Source organism: Augochlora pura, chromosome 8 (assembly GCF_028453695.1).
Source record: "Augochlora pura isolate Apur16 chromosome 8, APUR_v2.2.1, whole genome shotgun sequence".
Taxonomy (NCBI): domain Eukaryota; kingdom Metazoa; phylum Arthropoda; class Insecta; order Hymenoptera; family Halictidae; genus Augochlora; species Augochlora pura.
Window position 1 is genome coordinate 6,811,276 of NC_135779.1, and position 21,182 is coordinate 6,832,457.

Sequence of the window (21,182 nt, forward strand, 5' to 3'; positions counted from 1 at the left end):
TTGTATAAAATACGAAATATATTTAACCTTTCATAGCATGTCGTATAATTTAGATAGAAGTATACATTTACCTTACGGGCGTTGCATAGGGCGTGCGTATTCGTTTTAATACGGTTTTCTAGCGAATATAAAAGATTACAGTTTACAATTTACTCGTATTTACAATGAACGAGAACAAAACTCACGGCTTTGCGATTTAACAAAATCGTACGCCGATTTTTCGACAACTTTCTGGTGTATATCTTATTTGCCTTAACATTATCCGCGCTCTGGCATTCGAAGCACACTACGCAATGTATACGCTCTAACTCTTAATAAGTAATAGAAGAGACGGGGGGAACAGAAGGTATCCGTTTAGAATTCATAGAAACGGGGAAGGGAGAGAATTTGAGACGCGAATGTACAGGGGGGATGGGCCGAGGGAAAATCGATGAGACGCGTTGATCTGTTGACTCGGAACGAGCCCGCAAGATCGGTCTTGATACAATTTAACGATGAGATGTGCGTTCGCGAACGTCTCGGTCTCTCGACAATCTACAGGACAGCGCACGCGGAGGCGGTTTTACAGTTTTCTTTGTTGCTCCGCACGAAGATTCTGGCATGTACACGTACAATATAATTCTTTACAACTACTCTCGCTCGCGTATGAAAATCATTACGAATAATATCATCTCGACGGAAAGTCTTGTCCGCTACAGTCTATACTTAACGATATAACATCTCTCTATAATGAATGTCTAATTAAAAAAGAAAAAATAAAGAGGAAGAAGAAGAAGAAAACCTATTATGGTTCGTGGAAGCACCCTGAATCACTGTGTAACAGTCAAAAAATGTCTATCGCTAAGAACCGCCAAAAGATCGATGGCGCGCAATAATGTTTGACTCTGTTCGAACGTAACCCGTTTACGTGTCGATCCACCGCAACAATTTGTTCGTATTCCAACAACGACGACGACGACGAACGATGTTAATAATAACGAAACGCTATTGTCCCGGATATATCGTGCGTTCCAGTTTTTGGACTAGTTTCAGTCGTAACGAGACCGCGCGCACACGAGCCAACGCGTGTTTGCGGTCTCCTCGAGTCGCTTTAGAATCTCGAGATTCCACAGGCTTGGATACGGGTCCGCGAATCCCGAGTTTCACGACGAGACGTTTCGTGTCGCGACGAACACGGAACGGTCTCACGATTTTCGGCGACTCTCGTTCGATTCGGTCGCGGTGCAACGTTCCTCTCGCTGCACATTCCCTCATACGTAACTCTCATCGTCGACGACTGATCTCCCGTAGCCCAAGTGTCTCCCTGTGACCGAGGCGCGCGGCTGCGGGGGCGGTCGGTAGGGCGGCGGAGGCGGCAGAGACCTTGACCTACCGGCCACTTTGTGTCTGTCCTCCAGATTCATGTGCACCGGCGGCAGATGCCTGAGTCGCGGCGGCAAGGGCGGCGGCGTGTCGGGCCACGTCCTCTCCTCCTCCTCGTCCTCGTCGCCGTACAGATCGATCGCCTCCGCTTGCTTGAACGAATACAGATCGTTTCGCTCCCTCGAGCCGTAGATCTCGCTGCTCCTGTCCCTGTTCCCATATATGCTGTTGTCCGCCTCGTATCTCTCGGTCCTGGTGCTCTCCTTGTTCACGTAGATCTCGCTCTTCACTTTCTTGAACTCGTACAAATCGCTGCCCGAATGATAGCTACCGTTCTGCGAGACCGGCGACTCTCGGTTCACGTATACTTCGGACTTGACCTTCTTGAACTCGCTGAATCTTTCCTTCTTGAACTCGTACCGATCGCCGGACAGCGAGGACTCCACGGTGAGGTCTTGCTCCGAATTGTGAATGGAGACTCGTTCCGTGCAGATGTCGCGAGTCACGTCCAGCTGCGAGCTCCGATAAATGTCCTTGCAGTTCTCCACGTTCTCCTTCATCGAGTCCTGTCTGAGGAACTCCCTGCCGTAGATATCCTTCTCGTCGAATCTCTCTTTTCGATGGTCGTGCTCGTCCAGCTTCGTCCTCGGTGTTCTCTTCAGCTGAGCCCTCAGCCAGTCCTGCCTTTGGAAGTTCGGGTTTGGATAGCCGACGTTGTTCTTCTCGTCCCTGAATCCGTGCTCGACGCCGCCCGAGTGATGATTGCCGGCCGTGTAACCGTTTATCCTCTCCTCCCAGCCGCCGTACACGCGGATGTACGACTTGCTCGCTGATTTGTCATCCTTCCCCAGGGACTTGTCGAAACTCGACGAGGACGCGTTCACCGCCGAGTCCTCGCTGCCCACCGGCGACTCTGGAATGAACAGCTGGCAGTCCGACAGGGTCAGACCCGAGTCCCGCGACAGGGACATGTGGTCTTTCCGCGGCGGTTCCGTCAGGTCCAGGCTGTCCAGGGAAAGCCCACCTGCTGCAACGAGAGAAACTCCTCAGTCAACCGTGACAGAATCAAACCACCGCAAAAGAACAGACAGTCAACGGCACGCGTCACGTACGATTTTTAAGGTAAAACCACACTAATATCATTAGCGGTCAAGGAACGGTCCACTTGGAAGAACTACCCGGTCGAGGTTTCACAACTCCGTTATTAAGAGGGAACTGATGTGTCACCTACTAAATAGCGATTATTAACGTGATTCTACCTTTACGCTGGCAGCGAAGCTTTCGACCGACGATCGATCAAAGGTGTACTCGAAAGGCTACTCACAGTGAAGGCTGTCGGTGCTCTCCTCGGCTCCGCTGTCGCTGCGTTCCTCGCCAAGGAGCTGCGTGACTCCTTCGCCGAACAATACCTCGCAGTGTCGAATCAGCATCTCCGTCAGAGTAGGTATAGCCCTGCTCTGATTCACCGAAGGATTGTTCGACCAGAGCAGGCTCGGACCGCAGCAGACGCCCAGATTGCTGGCGCACATCAGATTGTGCTTCGACCTCCGCGCCACGTGATGCAGCACGCAGATCAGGTGCGACAGGAGGGTGTAATTTGCTTTGGGCAGTCTATCTAGAATACTGAAGGATCAACGCGTTAGCCTACCACCATTCTATACTTGTTCTCACTGTAACAACCATGTCCCTTCGTACTTACTTTTTAATTGTTTGGATAGGATTTGGCGTGTCGAGGCTGTCCATCCACAGCGGGAAGAGGTGAGAGGTCAGAAGAGGATCGGGCAGGGACCTCAGGAAGTCCTTCAGCAAAGCCGCGACCGCGATTATCGGCGCGTCCTCCAGACAGCTCGGGTCTCCCGTCGACTCGATCTGATCGCGCAGCTCGCGAACGATCCTGACGTTCGCAGACTTCCGGAAGATGCCCTGGGTGAACGGGCCCTTGGCGAACAGCTGCTGCAGCATGACCAGCACCGGTTTCGGTAAACCGTTCTCGTCCAGCCTGGAGAGGTTCACGCCGAACAGGCTGGGGTTCAGAGACAACGATCTCCTGAGTAATCCGGTGATCTTGGACTTGTTCTTCTTGACCGGCGACTTCGGCACGGGCCTGAGGATGAAGTGGCAGGTGTCATGGCCGCTCTTGTTGCAGTGCTCCAAGTCGAAGCCTTCTTCGGCGGAGAGGGTGTGTCTGAGATTGGACAGCTTAACGGCGAACGGTCTCTCGTGGCCTATCAGAGGATAGGGCGCTTCGTCCGCCGACGTCCTTGCCCAGAGTTGGAACGGGCCTTGGAGGTCCAGCAGCCTCGTGGCCAGGTTCACGCAGGCCGCCGCCGTCATCTCCGATCCTACCATTATCGTCTTACACTGCAATAGAAACACGGATGTGAGCCGACAATGGCCAGGTGTCTCGGGGAGTCGAAGAATAAGCCGCGATTAAAAAGGGTTGTCGTATATAAAGCGGTCAGCCTTCGCGGCGGGACGCGGGCAGTCCTCCGATGATGGACCCGAGAGCACGTCTCGCGTGTATTTAAATGCGGCGCCAGTCAATATAATGAACGTCCCCCGTCTGAGGGGCTCGGGGGAAGGCCCGCGCGTCGATAAAAGATATAGACGGCTCTTTTTTAGAGGGAACGATCCACTCGACATTGACGTCAGCGATACAAAAGGGGCATCTCTCGAGCGGCCAGGAATGTCTCCAGGAAGGTCAAGCCCGGATCGAACCGTACGCTCTCGGGGATGTGCCAAGAATGGACCGCGAAGGCGTGACCGCTCGCTCTGTCTATCCGTCGCGTAGGGGAGACGGTTGCACTTACGCATTCCGTGCTCGTGTCGCTGTCGTGGTACACGACTTGAATGTTCGTGTCCGGCGGCTCCTTCATGCTCTCCTCTCGCACCAGCTCGGTCAGACGCCCCCACCAGAGATCCCTGGCTGCTGCGGTCCTGCAATCGAAGATAGAAAGAACCCCGATCAGCATCGACCAATTCAACGGCTGGTCTCCTCAGGTTCGATGACCCTCGAAAGATCGAGCCTAGTCAAATAGTCCAGACGAGTCGGACAATCGCTTACATGAAGGTGGCGACGACGTTCGTGGTGGGCCAGCCGAGGACGAAGCTCGTTTCCTGAGATTTGCTCGTCTCGGCGACGTCCTCTATGTGCCCGGCGGTCAGCCATAGCTCGCTCATCCTCACGGACTGCTTCAGCTTGAAGTTGCCCCCGCTCCTGGCCTTGGCTATGAGCAACAGGTCCGAGAACAGGAACAGGTGTCTCTCCTGAGACTGGACGCCCTGCGAACATCGGCAAATGCCTACTGTAATCCTCGACGGACTTTTATGCGCGGCTCTAGTCGTCGTAGATCGGTGAACGTACCGTGGTGAACTGAACCGGAGTCTCCAGAAGGAACGTCCTTGGCGGGGATTTAGGTGCTGGCGAGTTGCTGGACACATTCAACGACTTCTGCGACAGCACTCTCGTTAGCCTTCCGGTGTTCCCGCCGCTCCTCTTGCGGATCAGGCTCTTCATTTTCTGAAACACGCATAACCAAGTTGCTGTACTACACGGTGCTAGGCGAAGTCGTCTTCGGCGCTCGTATCGGACGGCGAAATCGATTTATCGGGAATCGAAACGGGGTTATCGCTAGGGATCCGCCGACGACCAGGAGATTAGCATTAAATTATCGCCGGCAGTCCAGGCCGGTCGTCCCGCGTACACCGCGGACCTCGAGGGCCACAAAGTAACGACCAATTTTGATGCTCGGATCTAGGACATAAATTATTATCATCCTCGCAGCGGGCGGCTAATAACCGGACGCCAACGTGCCAAGCCGCATTAACTTTCGGATGACTTAACAGCATTATTTCACGGAGCGAGGCGCGACAGTGAGGCATCGCGCCGCCTTCTCGAAACCCGTTCGAAATTTTCGCGCGAACGGCCGGCCGCTGATCGTCGGCGTTCGACCGGTTGCTGATCGCAGGGGCTGCGACAGAACCGGCTCGAATCCACCGGCATCTTAGAGGCCAGAGTTCAACGAGACCGTCACCCGTGGCTCCGGAAGATTATCCCTGATCTCTGCTCCCGCGGCGTCAAGCGGCATCAAACGACGTCAAACGCCGCGCGGGAGGCCACGCCGAAAGGTACCGGCTGACAAATAACGCAACCAAATACGGTCGAGCGGACCCACGAAACACGGAATTACCAGCCGCACCGCTGATTAGCATACGCCGCTCCGACGTCGTCTATTAGCCGCCCGTCTCCGGCTCTTTTCTCTTACGAAATCGAACACCGCGCGCGCGGCCATCCATCACGGCACAAGAACAGACACCGGGAGACGCCGCGCGACCAGACCCGTTGCGTTATCGCCTATGCTAATGAGATCCGCAGCGGAGCGACGACGATGATTCTCCGCGATTCGAGGAAACGTTCCATCATCGTACCGCGCGCGAGCCGCGACTGCGAGGCATCGAGAAAACGCGAGCACGCGTTTCACGCGCCGCTCCCGATTCCTTCCACGATCGATCGATCGTACGGATCGACCGACCGCAATCCCTGCTCTTGACAATACTCTTTACGCCCAGTATGCTAATCGGCGGAGCGAGGCGGCTGACGCACGTAGGACGACGACTGATTGGAACAAAGAGATCACAAACGATCCAGAGTTACCTCGGTGCACCGGCGACGTTATATTGCATTAACGCTAAGCCTACCATGCTGGTAACAAATCACCGGCTATCATTTTTTTTTTCAGTCGCAAATTGTTGATATTATAAAGGCGATTGATTGACGCTAAGTCTATTCTGCTGGGCGAAATGGACGGATTTTTATATTGCGCTAATTATAGTTGCATGGGGAATAATTGAATACATATCTTAACCTTTCGATTGCCATGTTTAATGTGTACGGAGACACAGAGAAGCGACATAGGCAGTCGTCCAAGTTGGCTAACATAGATTTAGCGTCAATAATTTAACAAATACCGTAAAGCGACATACGCGGTCATTATCCAAATTGTTTAACCGTCGATTTACCCCGAAAACGAAACTACAGTGGAACGCAACCGACCCCTGTAATTTCATTCGACCGCGTTCCGCAGTTTCCGTCGCGCAAAAGGGAGACAGTTTCGTCTGTCCAACGAGCCCCGCGTGGGAAACCAAGCTCCCGCGTATGCGCGCCGGGATTAATAATTATACTTTCCACGGTCGGCGAGGGGGGGAAATTGTTCCCCGTGAGAAACGCCGGAACCATTTCCCGCAAAGTTTTCTCGCTCACGGTCGACGCGTTTCCACCGGAAACGCCGGCGATCCTACGCTGATTTTTCCGCTTGCGCCTCGCGATCTTACGATGATTTTTCCGCGCATCGCGATCGAGAAAACGAGATCCTCAAGATGGTTGTTATTAGTCTCGGCGTGATAATAGCGTACCGTTGTGAGGACATCTCGTTCGTGCAGCCGCAGATTATCCCCGGGGAACAGTTCCTGGATGCGGTGCAGATCGCCCTCGAGCTGGCCGCGCTGCAGCACCGCGCCGCTGCCGACGCTTCCGCTTCCGTTCTCCACCAGATTCCTCGCCTCCTGGCCCAGGTACCTCTCGTATTCGGCCAGCCTCTGGACCTGCAACCAATCGAGACAATTTGTTGATGTTAGAGACGATTTTAGAAATTATTTCTAATATACAGTAAATCGAGAGAGGAGCATTCTAGTATAAAGTTCTGCAGAAATTGATTTTTTAGGATACAATATTGTAAAATTAATAGCGAAATAGCCTTTTGTTATTCTCAAATTTTCACTGACCATGCTTATACTAATAAAAAATATTGTAAGACTTTTCGTTCCGGATATACAAAATGGCCGCCGCAGAGACGCAGCAGAGAAACTTGCGTAAATTGACCCTGTAAATTTAAAAGATGTGACAATATCCTTCAGAAAAATATCTCGATAAAGAACATCGTTTACACTGAAATACTCTCTCTCGGGTTAAAAGTTCCACAGTGAAATAATAGTCAATGTAAGATAATGGATCGTTTCCGTGGAATTTCCGGCTGTTCGAACACGAGATCGGCGCGGCCGTGTTGCTCGCGCTTTGATCCCCCGTTTTCTGTACAATTTCACTTTCCTAACTCAATTAGGTACGTATTGATTTATGGGACGTTGAGCAAGCGTTCCGCAATCTTGCGTCCGCGCGAAGCCTCGGAGTTTAAGGCGTCTTAATCCGATGCAGCCAGTCAACACAATCCCAGCTGCGCGCACGTTTTCGCGGCTGGTACTCTAAGACTATTATCTTTTGTTGCGAACTTTCGGCCGAAACGGTACGTAATCGCCTCCGTCGGAGGAATCGATGCGATGTTTGCGCAAGCCGAAGAGAGAGAGAGAGAAGACGATAGAGTGATAAAGAGCGATAAACAGAGAGAGAGAGAGAGAGTTCCTACGAACCTTGCTCACGGCAACGCGCACTCGCCGGCGCGATTGCCACTACGCGGAGAGGAAACGATTGGCAAACACGCGGTTTCGGAACGTCAGAAACTGGGCGCAGCATCGCGGAAAATCCTCGCTGCGGAATAATTCAGCGTACAACCATAGCCGGCGGTGCTCTAGCGTCCATTAAAGCCTAGACTCATCGAGCAACTATTCGACGCGCGCGCGCGCGCGCGCGGTCTTTACGCGGCCCGACTGCGAGAACACACCGTTGATTCACCGGCAACGCGCAAAGTGGTTCTCTCGCATCTGGTGTGCTCGGGTTTCGCTACTGTTTATCGAAGGAGCAACGCGCGCGCGACAGAACCGCCCACGCTTCCGCGCGCGCGATCCGCTCCGATTTCGTCCGGCCCCGTTCTCGCTGAGACATCGACGGAAATATATCGGCGCGGTGTTCGACGCAACACGCTTCCGCGGCTGGCACACGGACAAGCGGCGATCTCCCACACACACACACACGGGCACACATACACGCGTGCCGCTCGAAATTTTCAATTAAAATGCGAGCGCGTGAGCCGCCACGCAGGCTGTCCCCCGCGAGAGCCAAGCCGCCCACGCCGGCTTTCGTAACGAGCCCCGAGGTTCCTCTCCGCCGAGATCCGATCTGTAAACCCAGCACGAATCGGTAATCCTAGCTTAAGTTCGGCCGCTAACGACGCGGACTTGCTACTATGGAACAGCTCGATAGAGGATAATGCAAGCCATCGCTGATCCTGCGTTCGTTTCGGTTATCCCTTTACGCGATCGATATTCATCGATTGATACGGTGCAAATTGTATGTAATCATTTTTATCAATTTCTGGTAGCCTTGTTAATTTTGTTAGCTCTCTGTGTTTGTATAAAAGAGTAATAAGTTTCTGTGTATGGACAAGATAGACGGTTTACTTTTACGATACTTATTCGTCACTGTAGTCACTATATTTTAAAGATTATTTTAAATTTCGACCGCAGAGGGTTAAGAAACGAAGAATGGAAGACGAGTCTTCGTCGTTGCTCGAGGATCCCATTCCTCTCACAAAATATCCCGAGAACCGCTCGGCGACACTCGCGCGTATACCTACGAGAGTCGAATCGGAGTCGTAGCCCTCGTCGGCGAACACGTTCGCGTACTTCTCGAACATATCGATGTTCCTCCGGCGGCCGTTTACAGATCTCCGGGCACCGTTCCCGCGCGATTGTTCGCGAGCAGAAGCGTGGCGGCGACCGGTTGCTCGAGTCGCGCGACCGACACTGAACGCTCGAACACGCTCGAGAGCGCTCGATTCCGCGCGCGCTCCTTGGCGCATCTTTCGCGGCTGGATGAGTCACCGGGACCACCGGAAGTAGCCGCGAAGAAGCGGAGGCTGGGGTTCCACTCGTGTGTCACCGATTTTCTCACCTATACGGCCCTCGAACACGTCTCGACGATATCCGAGCAACGTAACCAAATACGTCTCTCCTTTCGACGACGACGTTTTTTTTCTCGCGAACCGAAGCCACTGGTTGTTCCGTGGAGCCTGGGTTGAGCCCGGAGAATTTTTATTACTTTATTTATCGGCCTTTCGCTTTCACTCGCGGCGAACGAAGTTCGAGGATTCCGCGAACCGAGCCGATTTTCTACCGGATAGAACGATCCACCGGGATCCGACTCGCTGATTGCTCTGTGATTTGATTTGCTCGGGCCGTTGCACGATTTTCTGTTAACGCTAGACTTGTTTGTATCTAAAAGCGTCGCTTGTTGCGTATCGGCGACCAGCAGCTGGTTGTTCGATATTTTTAGCGCCGCCTTTGAAAAGGGTCGTTTCAAAAAGTTTCTATTTTTAGCGAATTGTTGAACGATTTAAAGTGTCGATACTGAGGTGTTTTTGAAACGAATCGATTCTTCAGATTATAATAATTGCTAGAAAAATAGCATGGGTTAGTGGAGATCGTGTTGAAAAATCCGACTGTCTTTTCATCGATGTATATAAGTCACAGAATTATTTGCTCAGATTTAGAAATTCAATTTTATACCGATTTATCGTATTCTCCTAATTTTATTTGAATGAGATATAAGAATATTGAAGAAGCAATCGAGGAATTAATCAATTTTTCAATGTTAATTTTATAGAATTTTTTATACACCTTTCTGATCTGTTTTCACTCGTGAAACCGTCCACAGATGTTAATCGGTTCAAATAAAAAAAAGAAAAGGAATCACTTCGATTTTATTTCAGCATTTTACCAATCATTTAATCAAAAAGTATATTCGCGTCACAGAAAACTGTACTTTCCACTTTTATCTATAATTAAACGAAGTACTTCAATTTTATCAGATCGTGGTCGTTAGCGCGACGATTAATGCGTTAAGATGTGAAATCGTCGATGCTAATGATAGGTTTTAACCTCGCGAATTGCAAGAAAGTTGTCGAAAGAATCCACTTGGAGGGATTGCTTAAAAATGTAGCGAGCACGCGAGTGGAGGCAAAGTGAACAAGAAAGAGAAAAAGAGAGTGAGAGAGAGAGAGAGAGAGGGAGGGATTGCAGTTTCACCGGGATAATTGACGTCGAACCTTTGATTTTCTGGTACCGCGAGTCGGCTGGCTTTTTTTTTTCGTTTCCCCCCTCCGCACCTCTCGTTTTCTTTCGTTCCGTTTCCCATCGTCATTGTTAAAGCGACACCGTACTTTTACAAGCACCGGCATTCTTATACCGACACCGTTTCTGGGCCCGTTTTCGCACACTTTCACCGCGCCGCGCGCGCGCGTCGGGTTCCATTCCTAGGAATAGCTCCGGGAACATGGAACGCCGTGGAACGGCGTGTACGCTCTCGATCGCCGCTCGATAATCGTTATCGAGTCACGAGTCCCGGGGGCCCGGCGTTGTTTCACGGGCCCTGGAATTTCGCTTCGGACACGGGTCAGCCTACTTCGATCGAACATCGAGGAAAGGTCTTAAATCGGGCATTTTCCAATTTATCGCGAATACTGAACACGTCGTTTGCAAATCTCGGTATACTGCTTTTCTTTTTCTTTTTTTTTGTCGGTTCTAAATCTGATTTAAACTTTTTATAATAAAGAGATTCTCTCCATTTGTATATATTAATATTAAGATTAATACTATTCATATTTATGGTAATCAAGAATTTTAATTCTAATATTTAATATCTAGTATCCTACTGTATTATAGTTTATGTTATTATAACTTTATGTTATTATGTTATTTAATATCTTACATTTATTATCATCATTACCTTATATTATTTCATTTTATTTCGTTGCCATTTAATATTATCTTGGCTCCCTTTTCTCTATTTCATTGCGGCAACCTTTACTCTTTGCATTAGATACTCTACTTTACTCTGCCATCTTGTATCATCGCATTAGCGTTCAATATTTATAGCTTCGTAACGAGAAATTTCCGATTCGATAAATTAAACTGAATTGAATTAAGTTACATCGACCGAGACGTTCGGAAGAGCAAAGATTCGCATCGATTACCTTGGATCGGCGAGAGAGAGAGAGAGAGAGAGAGAGAGAGAGAGAGAGAGAGAAGCCGGTCTCCGCAAGAAGCGACCGTTCTCCTAGTTCCCAGACATTCTTCTCACACTTAGTTACGGGACAATCGGCGATTTAAAAGTCTAATGGAGTTCCATAATATTTCGTCGATAACGTATTGTGCAAAACGGAAGCTCGGTGCCTGACCTGCCCGAAACCCGGCAGACGCTCTTCTCCTCGAAATCCGAGCGTCGTCGCACGATCGAGAAATTCGACGGAAAAAGAAGGTCCGGACGAACCCTTCGAGCCCTTGGATTCGTTCTCCCTCCCGGCATTTCCCGAGGACAAAGGGCCGCCGGTCCAATCGCGGGTCGAGATCAGCGAAATAAATGCTCGGCGCGCGAGCGCGCGCGCGGTACAATTCCGTATGAAAAGGGATTCCTCGGAAATCCTTTGGAGGGCGTCCAAGGGAAACGTGGGAGGAGACACGGGGCTCCGGGGTGGTTCTGGGACCTAGGCCGGGGTGCGTTGTTGCGGCTCGTTGTCGATTCAGCTCGTCGCCCGAGCCGGTGCCGGTCCTCCCGGCATATTAAACAGTCGCACAAAGGGGCGACGCGTCGCCGGGACTCGTCGCGCGAGACCAAAGAATCCGGAGGGAGGTAGAAAGGGTCGAGCGAGCACGGAGAAAAAGGAACGCGATTCGTTACGGGGCCCCGAGAGGATTTTCGCCTGATAATCCTGTCCGGCCTAAGTTATTGCTGATTAGCGTGGCGATCTTATTCTTTTCTATCCGAGGACGAAGAATTCCGAGGCGCGACTTCTGCGAGATTATTAGAGAGCACATTATTTGCTGGAAAGATTGTTTAATTCTTCAGAAAATATCTTTTAATACTCTAGAAATAGAGAAGATATTTTCTGTTTCAATTATCATTTTATCAGTGATAAATTCAATTTATTATAATCTTTCTTCTTAGCATTTAACGAAGCTTGTAACTTAACCACCTATACGAATGTCATGTAATAATTTTTTATTTTTTATAAAAATTTATTTCACATAAAAAATATTACGTTAAGAGTACGCGATACTAAATTGGTTTTATATAAAATAAAAAATCAATGTCTTATATTTTAGAATTACATTCCATTTTATCTCGTCCTCTTAAAGTAACTAATATTTTTCAAGAAGTTCCAATTATTTAATTTTATTAAGATAAGCACAGTATCGCAATCGTGTCGAAAATCCTACGGAAAGTTAGACGAAGATCGTTTATGTACCGTCGATCTCGTACAGCAAATACTTTAAGTTTCTCGCCTAGATGTTCCCCGTCTTCCCTTTGGCAAGAAAACACACAATATCGACAACACTCCCGACCCGCGCTCGTAAATCGTGTACACTTGGCTCCGGGCGTAGAAATCCGTGGATTTCCAGATGGCTTGCACAATCGCTAGACGATCGGATGAATTTCGTGGGAGAGGACGCGCGCGCTGCTTGCACAGCCGCGCGTTGCGTTCGTTTGTCCGGCCGCGGAATAATTTGCCGGGCACGGCGATCAATCATTTAATTAGTCAGCGAGGAACGTGCCTCGGTCGCCGGGTGGAAATCGTTCTCTGCCGCGTTTGCCGGTGAACGGGAGAGAAAGGTCGCGATGATTCGTAGTCTTCTCGCCTCCGCGAGAGGATGCCTCTTCTCGAGCGGAGCAGAGAGTATGGCCGTCTCCTATCCGCGAATGCATACATCAGCCTATCGGGATAGCTGAATACCTTACGGATATGGTATTATACGTGGCACCGGCCCGTGTATCTGGAAGCGTACTTAAACGTATATTCTACCGTTAGTCCGCGCACGAAGCATCGACCCCGCGACTCCGCGCGTCCGCGCTATTTCTCGACGGACTGTTTACGCCTTCTATGCGAAATATGCCTCCCCGGGTATCGCGGATCGCCGTGCCTCTACCGTGACCCCGCGATCCGCCATCGGCTGTGATTAACGCGACCCGACGATAACAATCGAGATAAAAGTCCTTGTAGCCCCGGAACGGTGCCGAGCCGACCCGCTTCCTTCGTATCTCTCATATTTCCGTGTGAAACTCTACGCAATCGTTCGATGATTCCACCGTGTACTGAGACGGTTCCCTTCCCGCCGCGGGTTCATTTAAAAATCTACACGTGCTTGGGAAAGAGAATCGTGCGCACGGTCGGGGGAAGGAACTGCGGCGGAATCGCGATTAACCGAACATCGGAATCGTCTGTTATTTAAACACCTGTTGCCGGCAATCTGCTCGATCACGGGTCATTCGAATGATTTATGGTAGAAATCGATGAAGATGGTATTTGGCATTTGAATTGAATGATCGTTTTATTATGGAAACGTTTATGTCACTCTTATTGGTTTCCACAATTTAATACTGTGTGTTTGTAATGTTTAATATTCTATGTTAATTCTTTCTTGAGGAGCTGGTAGTGTGTATTCGTGATTCTGAAAGGCGGCGAGGTTTTTCTGTTACGGTAGAGACAGTCCGCGCGGCGCGGCGACGCAACGCGCTTATGCCACTCCGGAGACTTCAACGCGTGGTCAGGCACCATCGATCGATCGAATCGCGCGTCGATGTCTCTGGCGCAACTACGCCCGGCCGACATAAATCAATACCAACTGGCATCGTCGAAATTTTGAAACGCGACAGCTGCGATTTTTTAACATTTACAGACAGGTAATTAACAGAATAACTGTACTATACATTAGACTTTTTTAACAATTCTTCCATCTTATTCAGAATTTCTACTGTCGCTTATATATTATATACTATTACAATTTCTCTAGGTCTATTACAGTCATTTTTATAAATAATTTATTTATTATTATTCTTCCATTAGATCTGTTAATCTTTAAAAAATTAAATCACAGAACTACTTTTCCAAGAGATTTTCTAACCTGTATTTCTCGCGAACAAACACCGATACATAAACGTAAATAACTTGCCAATTAAATTTTCATTTCCCTCCAAAATTTTGTCATTTGTCTGGAGGTCTGCGACGGTGGGGAATTCCCAGCAGGACGATCGAGAAGATTTCGCCGGCCGTGGTGGTATCGTCGCGGCTGGATTTTTGTTCGGGTTGCGGCAATCGCGTGCTGCGAGCGGCGCGCGGAGACCGAAGAGAGAGAGAGAGAGAGAGAGAGAGAGAGAAGGCCCCGGAGGCGCACGAGCCTGTAACTTTTTCCATCGGTGTCTCGATATTACAAGAACGGAGAGCGGCGGTACCTACACGGGTTACCACGCGGCCGAGACAAATTGTTGCGGGCTGACGCAACCCCGCAGGAGAACACCTGTCTCGAAAAAGTTACAAAATCCGTTTCCTGCGGCGCTGATTAACGCGCAGCGGCGCGCAAACCCGCGCGAGAGTTGATTTACGCGGAAACCAACCGCGGACTAATATCTGTTTCATTGGGCACCGCGGGGCATCGATCATTGATAAAATCGCGGCGGGTTTCGTAAATGAATCGACGGCGGACTATTGACGGCCCTTGGGGTCCGGCGCGATGACAACCGGAAACGCTACCTCATTCGCCGATTTATTGTCCAAACCTTCGCGCTTGTCTTCATTGGCTCCGTAGCGGAGACTTCGAATTTTTAGAGAAATTCTAAATGGCTCCGTAGCGGAGCCCCCCGATTTTGAGATAAATTGTAAATGGCTCCGTAGCGGAGCCCCCGATTTTGAGATAAATTGTAAATGGCCCCGCTTCGGAGCCCTCGACTGCAAATGGCACAATAATTAACGTATAACGATAATATCACGACAATAAAATCGTGTGATTTGCAACGTCTCTCATTGCAGTCACAGTGTTGCAGCCTGCAGTTGCAAACATTTCAGCAGATTTTTGCGTGCTTTGTGGCGAGTTTTCGAGCAAGCTCTATTCCCATTGGCCGGTTAATTAAGTGCGGCAGGGTTTCGGTTGCCCGGCAGAGCGTCGTACAGTCGTTGCGGCGCGCAATGATCGAGGCTAGTTCGTTTATATAACGTAATGGGCATTAATAACGCGGCATCGAGGTCAAATCCACGCGGAATGCATAACGCGCGTACGAATGCCGCGAGGAATGCAACGTGCATTACGTACGACGTATAGGCGTGTGTGCGGCTCTCGGCCGGGTTGCGAGGCACGTTGCAAGAAACGCGAGGATATACGTCGACTACCGACGGGATTACGAAACACGCTCGGCGCGGCGCGGCTCGGCTCTACCCGCCGCCGCGCTTGTTCGCGGGACAATAATTCCGCGGCGTTCCCCGACGAGGAATATGTAATAACACGTCGCTCGGAGAATAAAACCAGCCAGAAGGAGAATTCGATTGAACCTATTATCCTATATAATCCTATCCCCGGCCCACCTCGCCGCCGCTTCGGAAGAGGATCGCGCCGATGGTAGATGAAGTCATCAGGCGCTCGGCTCCGCCGCCGCGCGTATCGATTCAATGAAACCCCTCCGGTGGTCGGGGTGCACGCCAATTACTCCGTAATCGAGTTACGAAATGATATCGAGCAAAAACTCCGTGAACGGTAACTACCTTTCGTGGCTGCCAGCTACGGAGGACCCGATCCGATTAATATTCCGCGCCTTGCGAAGGGAGAGAGAGAGCCGCACCGCTTCCGTGTCGATTCCATCGGACCCCTGTTTCGCCGGAGCCAATTAAGATCGGTCGAATTCGGATCGGCACGATTCCGTCAACACTTCCGTCCGCGACGTACTATCGACGACGGTGCGCTGTATCTCGACTTTTTTTTCAGAGATTCCAAAGCACACGTAACACAGTTTAAAAGTATTCGCAGCAACCTGTACCACTTACACATTTTTATCCTCGCCGAAAAGCAAACATCCGTCCGCTTTCTTTCCTTCGTCGATCCGAAAGCCGGATTTCTTTCGACGTATTAATAGACACGGCCGACGTCGTTGCACCAAGAGGAAGCTAAGCCCGCCGGGGGGACCGATCGATTTCTGCGAAAGAAAGTTTTACACGCCGCGCGAACCTGTTCCTCCGATCCATCGAGAAGCCGGCGAGAGATTACGAAACGGTTCGGGAGTTTATCCGCGACAATTCCCTCGGAGACGATCTCGCCTCGCGTGCGACAGTCTCGAGGAATCTCCGGCGACAGAAGAGAGTCCGGGGGAGGGAAACGGTGCTCGTTCCCCGGGACGGAATCGTTTCATCTAGCTCGTTAGCGCGCGGAATTAGCCTGGTAAATTGGCGGCGCGACTCCGTGCGACCGTAGGAGGTCCCTTTCTATTTAGATTAGCCGGCGGCCGTGTTTTCTCGCCGATCCGACGGTCCCCGGGGACTTTGGGAGGACCTGCGCGAGTTGGAGCTGGTGAACAAAACACGCGCGAGTTAAAGGCGGTGTCCGAAATCCCGCGCGAGTTTAAGGCGATGTCCGAAATCCCGCGCGAGTTAAAGACGATGTCCAAAACCCGCGCGAGCCAAAGACTGTGTCTAAAACCCGCTCGAGCGAGCAAACGATCCGGATAACGAGTTTCGCGTATGGAAAAAGCTGGAAGCTGGACTCGTTCATTCATTAAAGCGCGCGCGATCGAGGGCCACGCGAGATATCCAGCCACGGCAGCGAAGGCAGTGCCAAGCCTTGGCTTAGATTCCAGGTTTGTACTCTAACTCGTGCTGCCAATGGCGTAGCCACCTCTCGGTATCGCCGGACTCTTTGCGATACACCGCGGGCCGCACTTTCTCCCGCAGCCCGGCGACTGTGACACGTAATTGCATACTTTCGTCGCCGAGTTACGATGAAAGTTCCTGCCAGAAATCAGCGACCGTTATCTTTGGAGCTTGGCGATGGAGGATCCTGTGTCACGGTGGATCCATCCCTCTTCCCTCTATTTTTGGCTTTTCTATTTTATCTGTCTCTTTTTGTCTGACTTTCTTCGTCTTTGTCTCTTTCTATCTCTGTCTGATTTTTAATTTATCTCTTTCTGTCTCTGTTTCTTTCTATCTACTTTCTTTCTCTCTTCTGCATCGTTTAAGATGCAAACGAATCGCGAGGACGCCGATGAGGAATCGGAGCCGGCCGATCGAACCAGGAAACGATCGGCCGCAAAGGACTCCGAATGGGGGGGAAGGAACACGCGAGCCCCCGGGCTACGGAGGCGACTTCTACGCCTCTGCCCACTCACACGTACACACCTTCACTATTTAGCGGCACTTCGTAATAACCGCTGGCAAAGGCATTCGAGCCACGACCATAGGAATCTCATTCCGTTCACCTCGATGACGGAATTCCGATAGCGAAGCCTAACCCGATCCACGATCCACGATCCTTCTCTCTCGACGCGAGAGAGAGAGAGAGAAAGATAAACTACGCTGCTCCTGCGGTCTGATTTTTCGAAACGAGACACCACCGCGAACTTCGACTACGTCGGATCGAACAATTCGGACGGAATCGCAAAGGATCGAACAATTTTTCGGATGCGCAAGTGAAAACTATTTTATTCTTGATTTTTGACGCATAGTCTGCGAGATAGATGATAATTCTTTGCGAGTTTTTATTTTTGAGACGTCCTAATGAGTGTGTCCTAATCGATCAATTTTAACCATAAAATGTGCGCACACAGTCATTGTTAACACGGTCAAGGAGGCGAGACGATCGCGTCCGACAATTTCCGCGAGTTTGATCGCGAGTAATCAGGTTGATTGCTGAACTTTCTCGTTGCGCGCAGGGATCGTTGCACGTGCGCATCGCGCGCGCGCGCCGCCGCCGCCGTCGTCGTCGATCGTCGACGAAACATAGCAAAACGTAAAGGAGAAAGCACACGCGACGTTCTCGTGTCCGTGTCCCGACAATATTATCGTGGCCGGCCTCCTGTCTAACGTACGGCCCCGTGTCTTTTACCCCGTTAACCTAGAAGCTATCTCGTGCGTCATCGCGACGAGGCCGGCGCGCCGCAACTTTCGTTGTTCGAGGTCGAAAAATCGGGGTACAAGGGACAGGTACAGGGGGACAGGTACTCACGAGGGAACGCGCTCGCGCGCGCGCGGTGCACGCGCGCCAACTTGAACCGGGCACGTATGTAACGCCGGGTAAACGACTCCGAGCGCCGTCTTCCAGCTTGTAGTTAACGGTATACGTTGTGCCTAATACGAGACTCTCCTGTCTGTCGGGGATTAAGGCTGGATTCGCCTCTCTCCCTCTCTCTCTCTCCTTCTCTCCGTCTCTCTCTTTCTCCCCGTTTCAACCTCTCACGATCGATCGCCTATCGTCGAACAAATTGTGACGTTTGACGCGTATCCTCCGCGTCGGACAGCCCGGAGAAATCGGTTCTCGATCCCCGAGCAGCCGGTGCACCGGGACTTTCAAGATCGGTTCGGAAGCGCGTACCATCTATTATATCGGTCCGCGAACGGTTACGGACTTCGCTCGCCTTTGCACCTTCTTCCTTTTTCTCTCCGCGGATTTCTCTATCTAGGCTTGACTGCCGAAGCGATCGTCTCCTCGATCGAAAGGTCGGTTTTCCGGCCGGGAAATACAGGGCGCCCTTTTACGACGCGACGTCGTACATCACGCGGGAACCCTTCTATATCACCGAGACGCGTTTCGATCGATCCACGTCCACAAAAAATCCCAGATTTCTGCGACCAAATAATTCAAACTACCTCCAAACTCCACCAAACTACCCTAAACAATGTCCTCGAATTCATCTAAAGACCCAGATCTAAGATCTCCGAGATTTACGATCTCGATCTACTACACCCTCTATCGAAGATACCACACTTTTCTATCCTCAACCTCAATTGTATCACGATCGAAAGTTAGATCAGAAGTTCGATCAGAAAAGGGCTAAAATACCTTGCTAGAAGGTATCGACCCTCGGATCCCATGATCCAGAAATCCCAGCCGCGATCCGATCCCTAAAAAGAAAATAATCCGCGGCGCGAGGATCGAAGAGGATCGGTGGATGCGAGGTGGGATCGAAGAGGATCGTCGGGTACAAGGTGGGATCGAAAAGTCGTGTCGTCGGCCGAGGAGAATCCGTGCCGATGAAAGGAAAGGAATTTGGTGAATGGGGAGTGCCGCGACTCGTTTTTCCACTACAATGCCGGTCGCTGGATCTCGCGAGTGCAAGCCGAGAGAGAGAGAGAGAGAGAGGGAGAGAGACGAGGGATAATATACCTCGGTGCACCGGCTACCGAGGAATTTCTCTAGATCCACATCGGTCGACAGTTATTCCGAAGTTTCTTGAGAGGATCGGCTTTATCCGAGACGATCCACGGGGAACGATTCCTTGATCCGACGAAAGAGCCTGACGTCATTCTGGATCAGACGGCCCCGAGTGCATCGCGTAGCCTAATACGAGACCCAGTTTCATACTGTCTCATATTATTAATTTAATTGAAGCGAAGGAAATTCGAAAGAAATCTAGCAAGACTCGAAACAAAAATCTAGCAAGATTCGAAACAAGGATCTAGCAAAATTCGGAATAAATCTAGCAAAATCCGAAAGAAATCTAATCAAATTCGAACCAAAAATCTAGCAAAACTCAAAAGAAATTTAATAAAATCCGGAACAGAAATCTAGGAAAATTCGAGAGAAATGCAGAAAAATTCGAAGAAAACCGCGAAAAAAGGTACAATCTCGGATCAGAAGCGCCGCGAGGAAAGTTCGAGAAATCGAGCAGGAGAGCTCTCGAAGGCGGAGACAGACAGCCGAAGATAGAGATTCACGGTCGGCCGGCGCGATAGCGCTCGCCGGAAAACAATCCGTGTGTAAAAATAAGTCTGTTTGCGAGCGGCTCGATAGCGCGTCCGAAGCTTTATCGGCCGAGAAGTCAATACCCTAACCGCTGGCTCGGATCGCAGCGAGAAGAAAGAGATGAGCAGGGGGATCGGAGGGGGGGGATTCGTGTAAATTCGGTCGCGCATTAACGCGTCGCAGTAAAAATCGCGGTTTAATCGTCGCGTCGCGTCCCGATCGCTCGACATTTTTCACGCTGCTTACGAGCCCGACCCTTCTCTTTCCGCGGCGCCAACCACGAAAAATCGCGCAATTAGCGCGGCGGCGCGGTATCGAGGCCGGCAACGAGACTCGGAGAGACTCCGGGAGAGAAAGAGAGAGAGGATGAGAAGAGCGAAGAATAAAAAAAAGTCGAGCGAGATTGGCCGGGAGTAAAGTCAGAAGTTTCACGGTGCAGATCCGCGATAGCGAGCCGAACGACGATACGGCGGGGGCCGAGGGGGGGAGAGGTGGGTGTCCTTGAAACATGGTAGTTAACCACCACCAGCATCGGCCACGAGGGACCATTACCATCGGCGTGGATCCCCCGTCCGAGAGGGAAGAGACGAGAGAGATTCTCTCGCGAGTGTGGGCCGAGAGGTGCGTGCACGCGCTCCCGCCGACAAATACACACGCGACCACCGTCGCAACAGGATCGACAGTGCCTTCCTACTGATTATACTAAACAGAGATACAAGTTTAGCCAAAGATAGTATAATTATAACTATAACGTTTTCACCGTCGTTCTAATAAAATCTTAAAGAAATACCGTATTTGCATCTATCTATTAGGTTGGAAACTATGAAACGGGCGTTTTTGTCTACTCTGTGCACAGCTGCGACGCCCGTTTCATAGTTTCCAACCTAACATGTACATAACGACAATCAGAAATATATAAATACATCTCGTTAAATTTTCTTTTAAATAACAATAACTACGTACAAAATGTCTTCGTGCCCATAATTCAGGAAAAGCACCGTATTTCGCAAAATGTAAATTAATGCTGGACGCGAAGGCAGCGCGATGATAGATGTTGCGCTCTCTCAGTATGCACCGAGTGATACCGAGCACCTTGCTTGAGCAATAAAATACACCGAGATTCTGATCTACGTGCACTTTATTACGCAATGATAGAAGTG

General features: G+C 50.4%; 1 protein-coding gene across 3 annotated transcripts in view; it reads right to left on the reverse strand.

Annotated features, from left to right (window-relative positions):
* LOC144474365 (rho GTPase-activating protein 20) overlaps nucleotides 1–21,182 on the reverse strand; it is a 72,955-nt gene continuing 51,773 nt past the window's right edge. The window contains exons 1-8 of one of the 3 annotated variants that reach the window (XM_078189132.1): nucleotides 8,886–9,035; nucleotides 6,775–6,963; nucleotides 4,727–4,882; nucleotides 4,427–4,644; nucleotides 4,173–4,299; nucleotides 3,062–3,723; nucleotides 2,687–2,985; nucleotides 1–2,389 (exon numbers count right to left, since the gene is read on the reverse strand). In XM_078189132.1, coding sequence (XP_078045258.1) covers nucleotides 1,251–2,389; nucleotides 2,687–2,985; nucleotides 3,062–3,723; nucleotides 4,173–4,299; nucleotides 4,427–4,644; nucleotides 4,727–4,882; nucleotides 6,775–6,963; nucleotides 8,886–8,945 — 2,850 coding nt within the window. In that variant the 5' untranslated portion in view covers nucleotides 8,946–9,035 and the 3' untranslated portion in view covers nucleotides 1–1,250. Of the gene's footprint in view, nucleotides 2,390–2,686; nucleotides 2,986–3,061; nucleotides 3,724–4,172; nucleotides 4,300–4,426; nucleotides 4,645–4,726; nucleotides 4,883–6,774; nucleotides 6,964–8,885; nucleotides 9,036–21,182 lie in introns of those variants that run through there. The other 2 variants (XM_078189131.1, XM_078189130.1) reach the window with 2 other exon arrangements.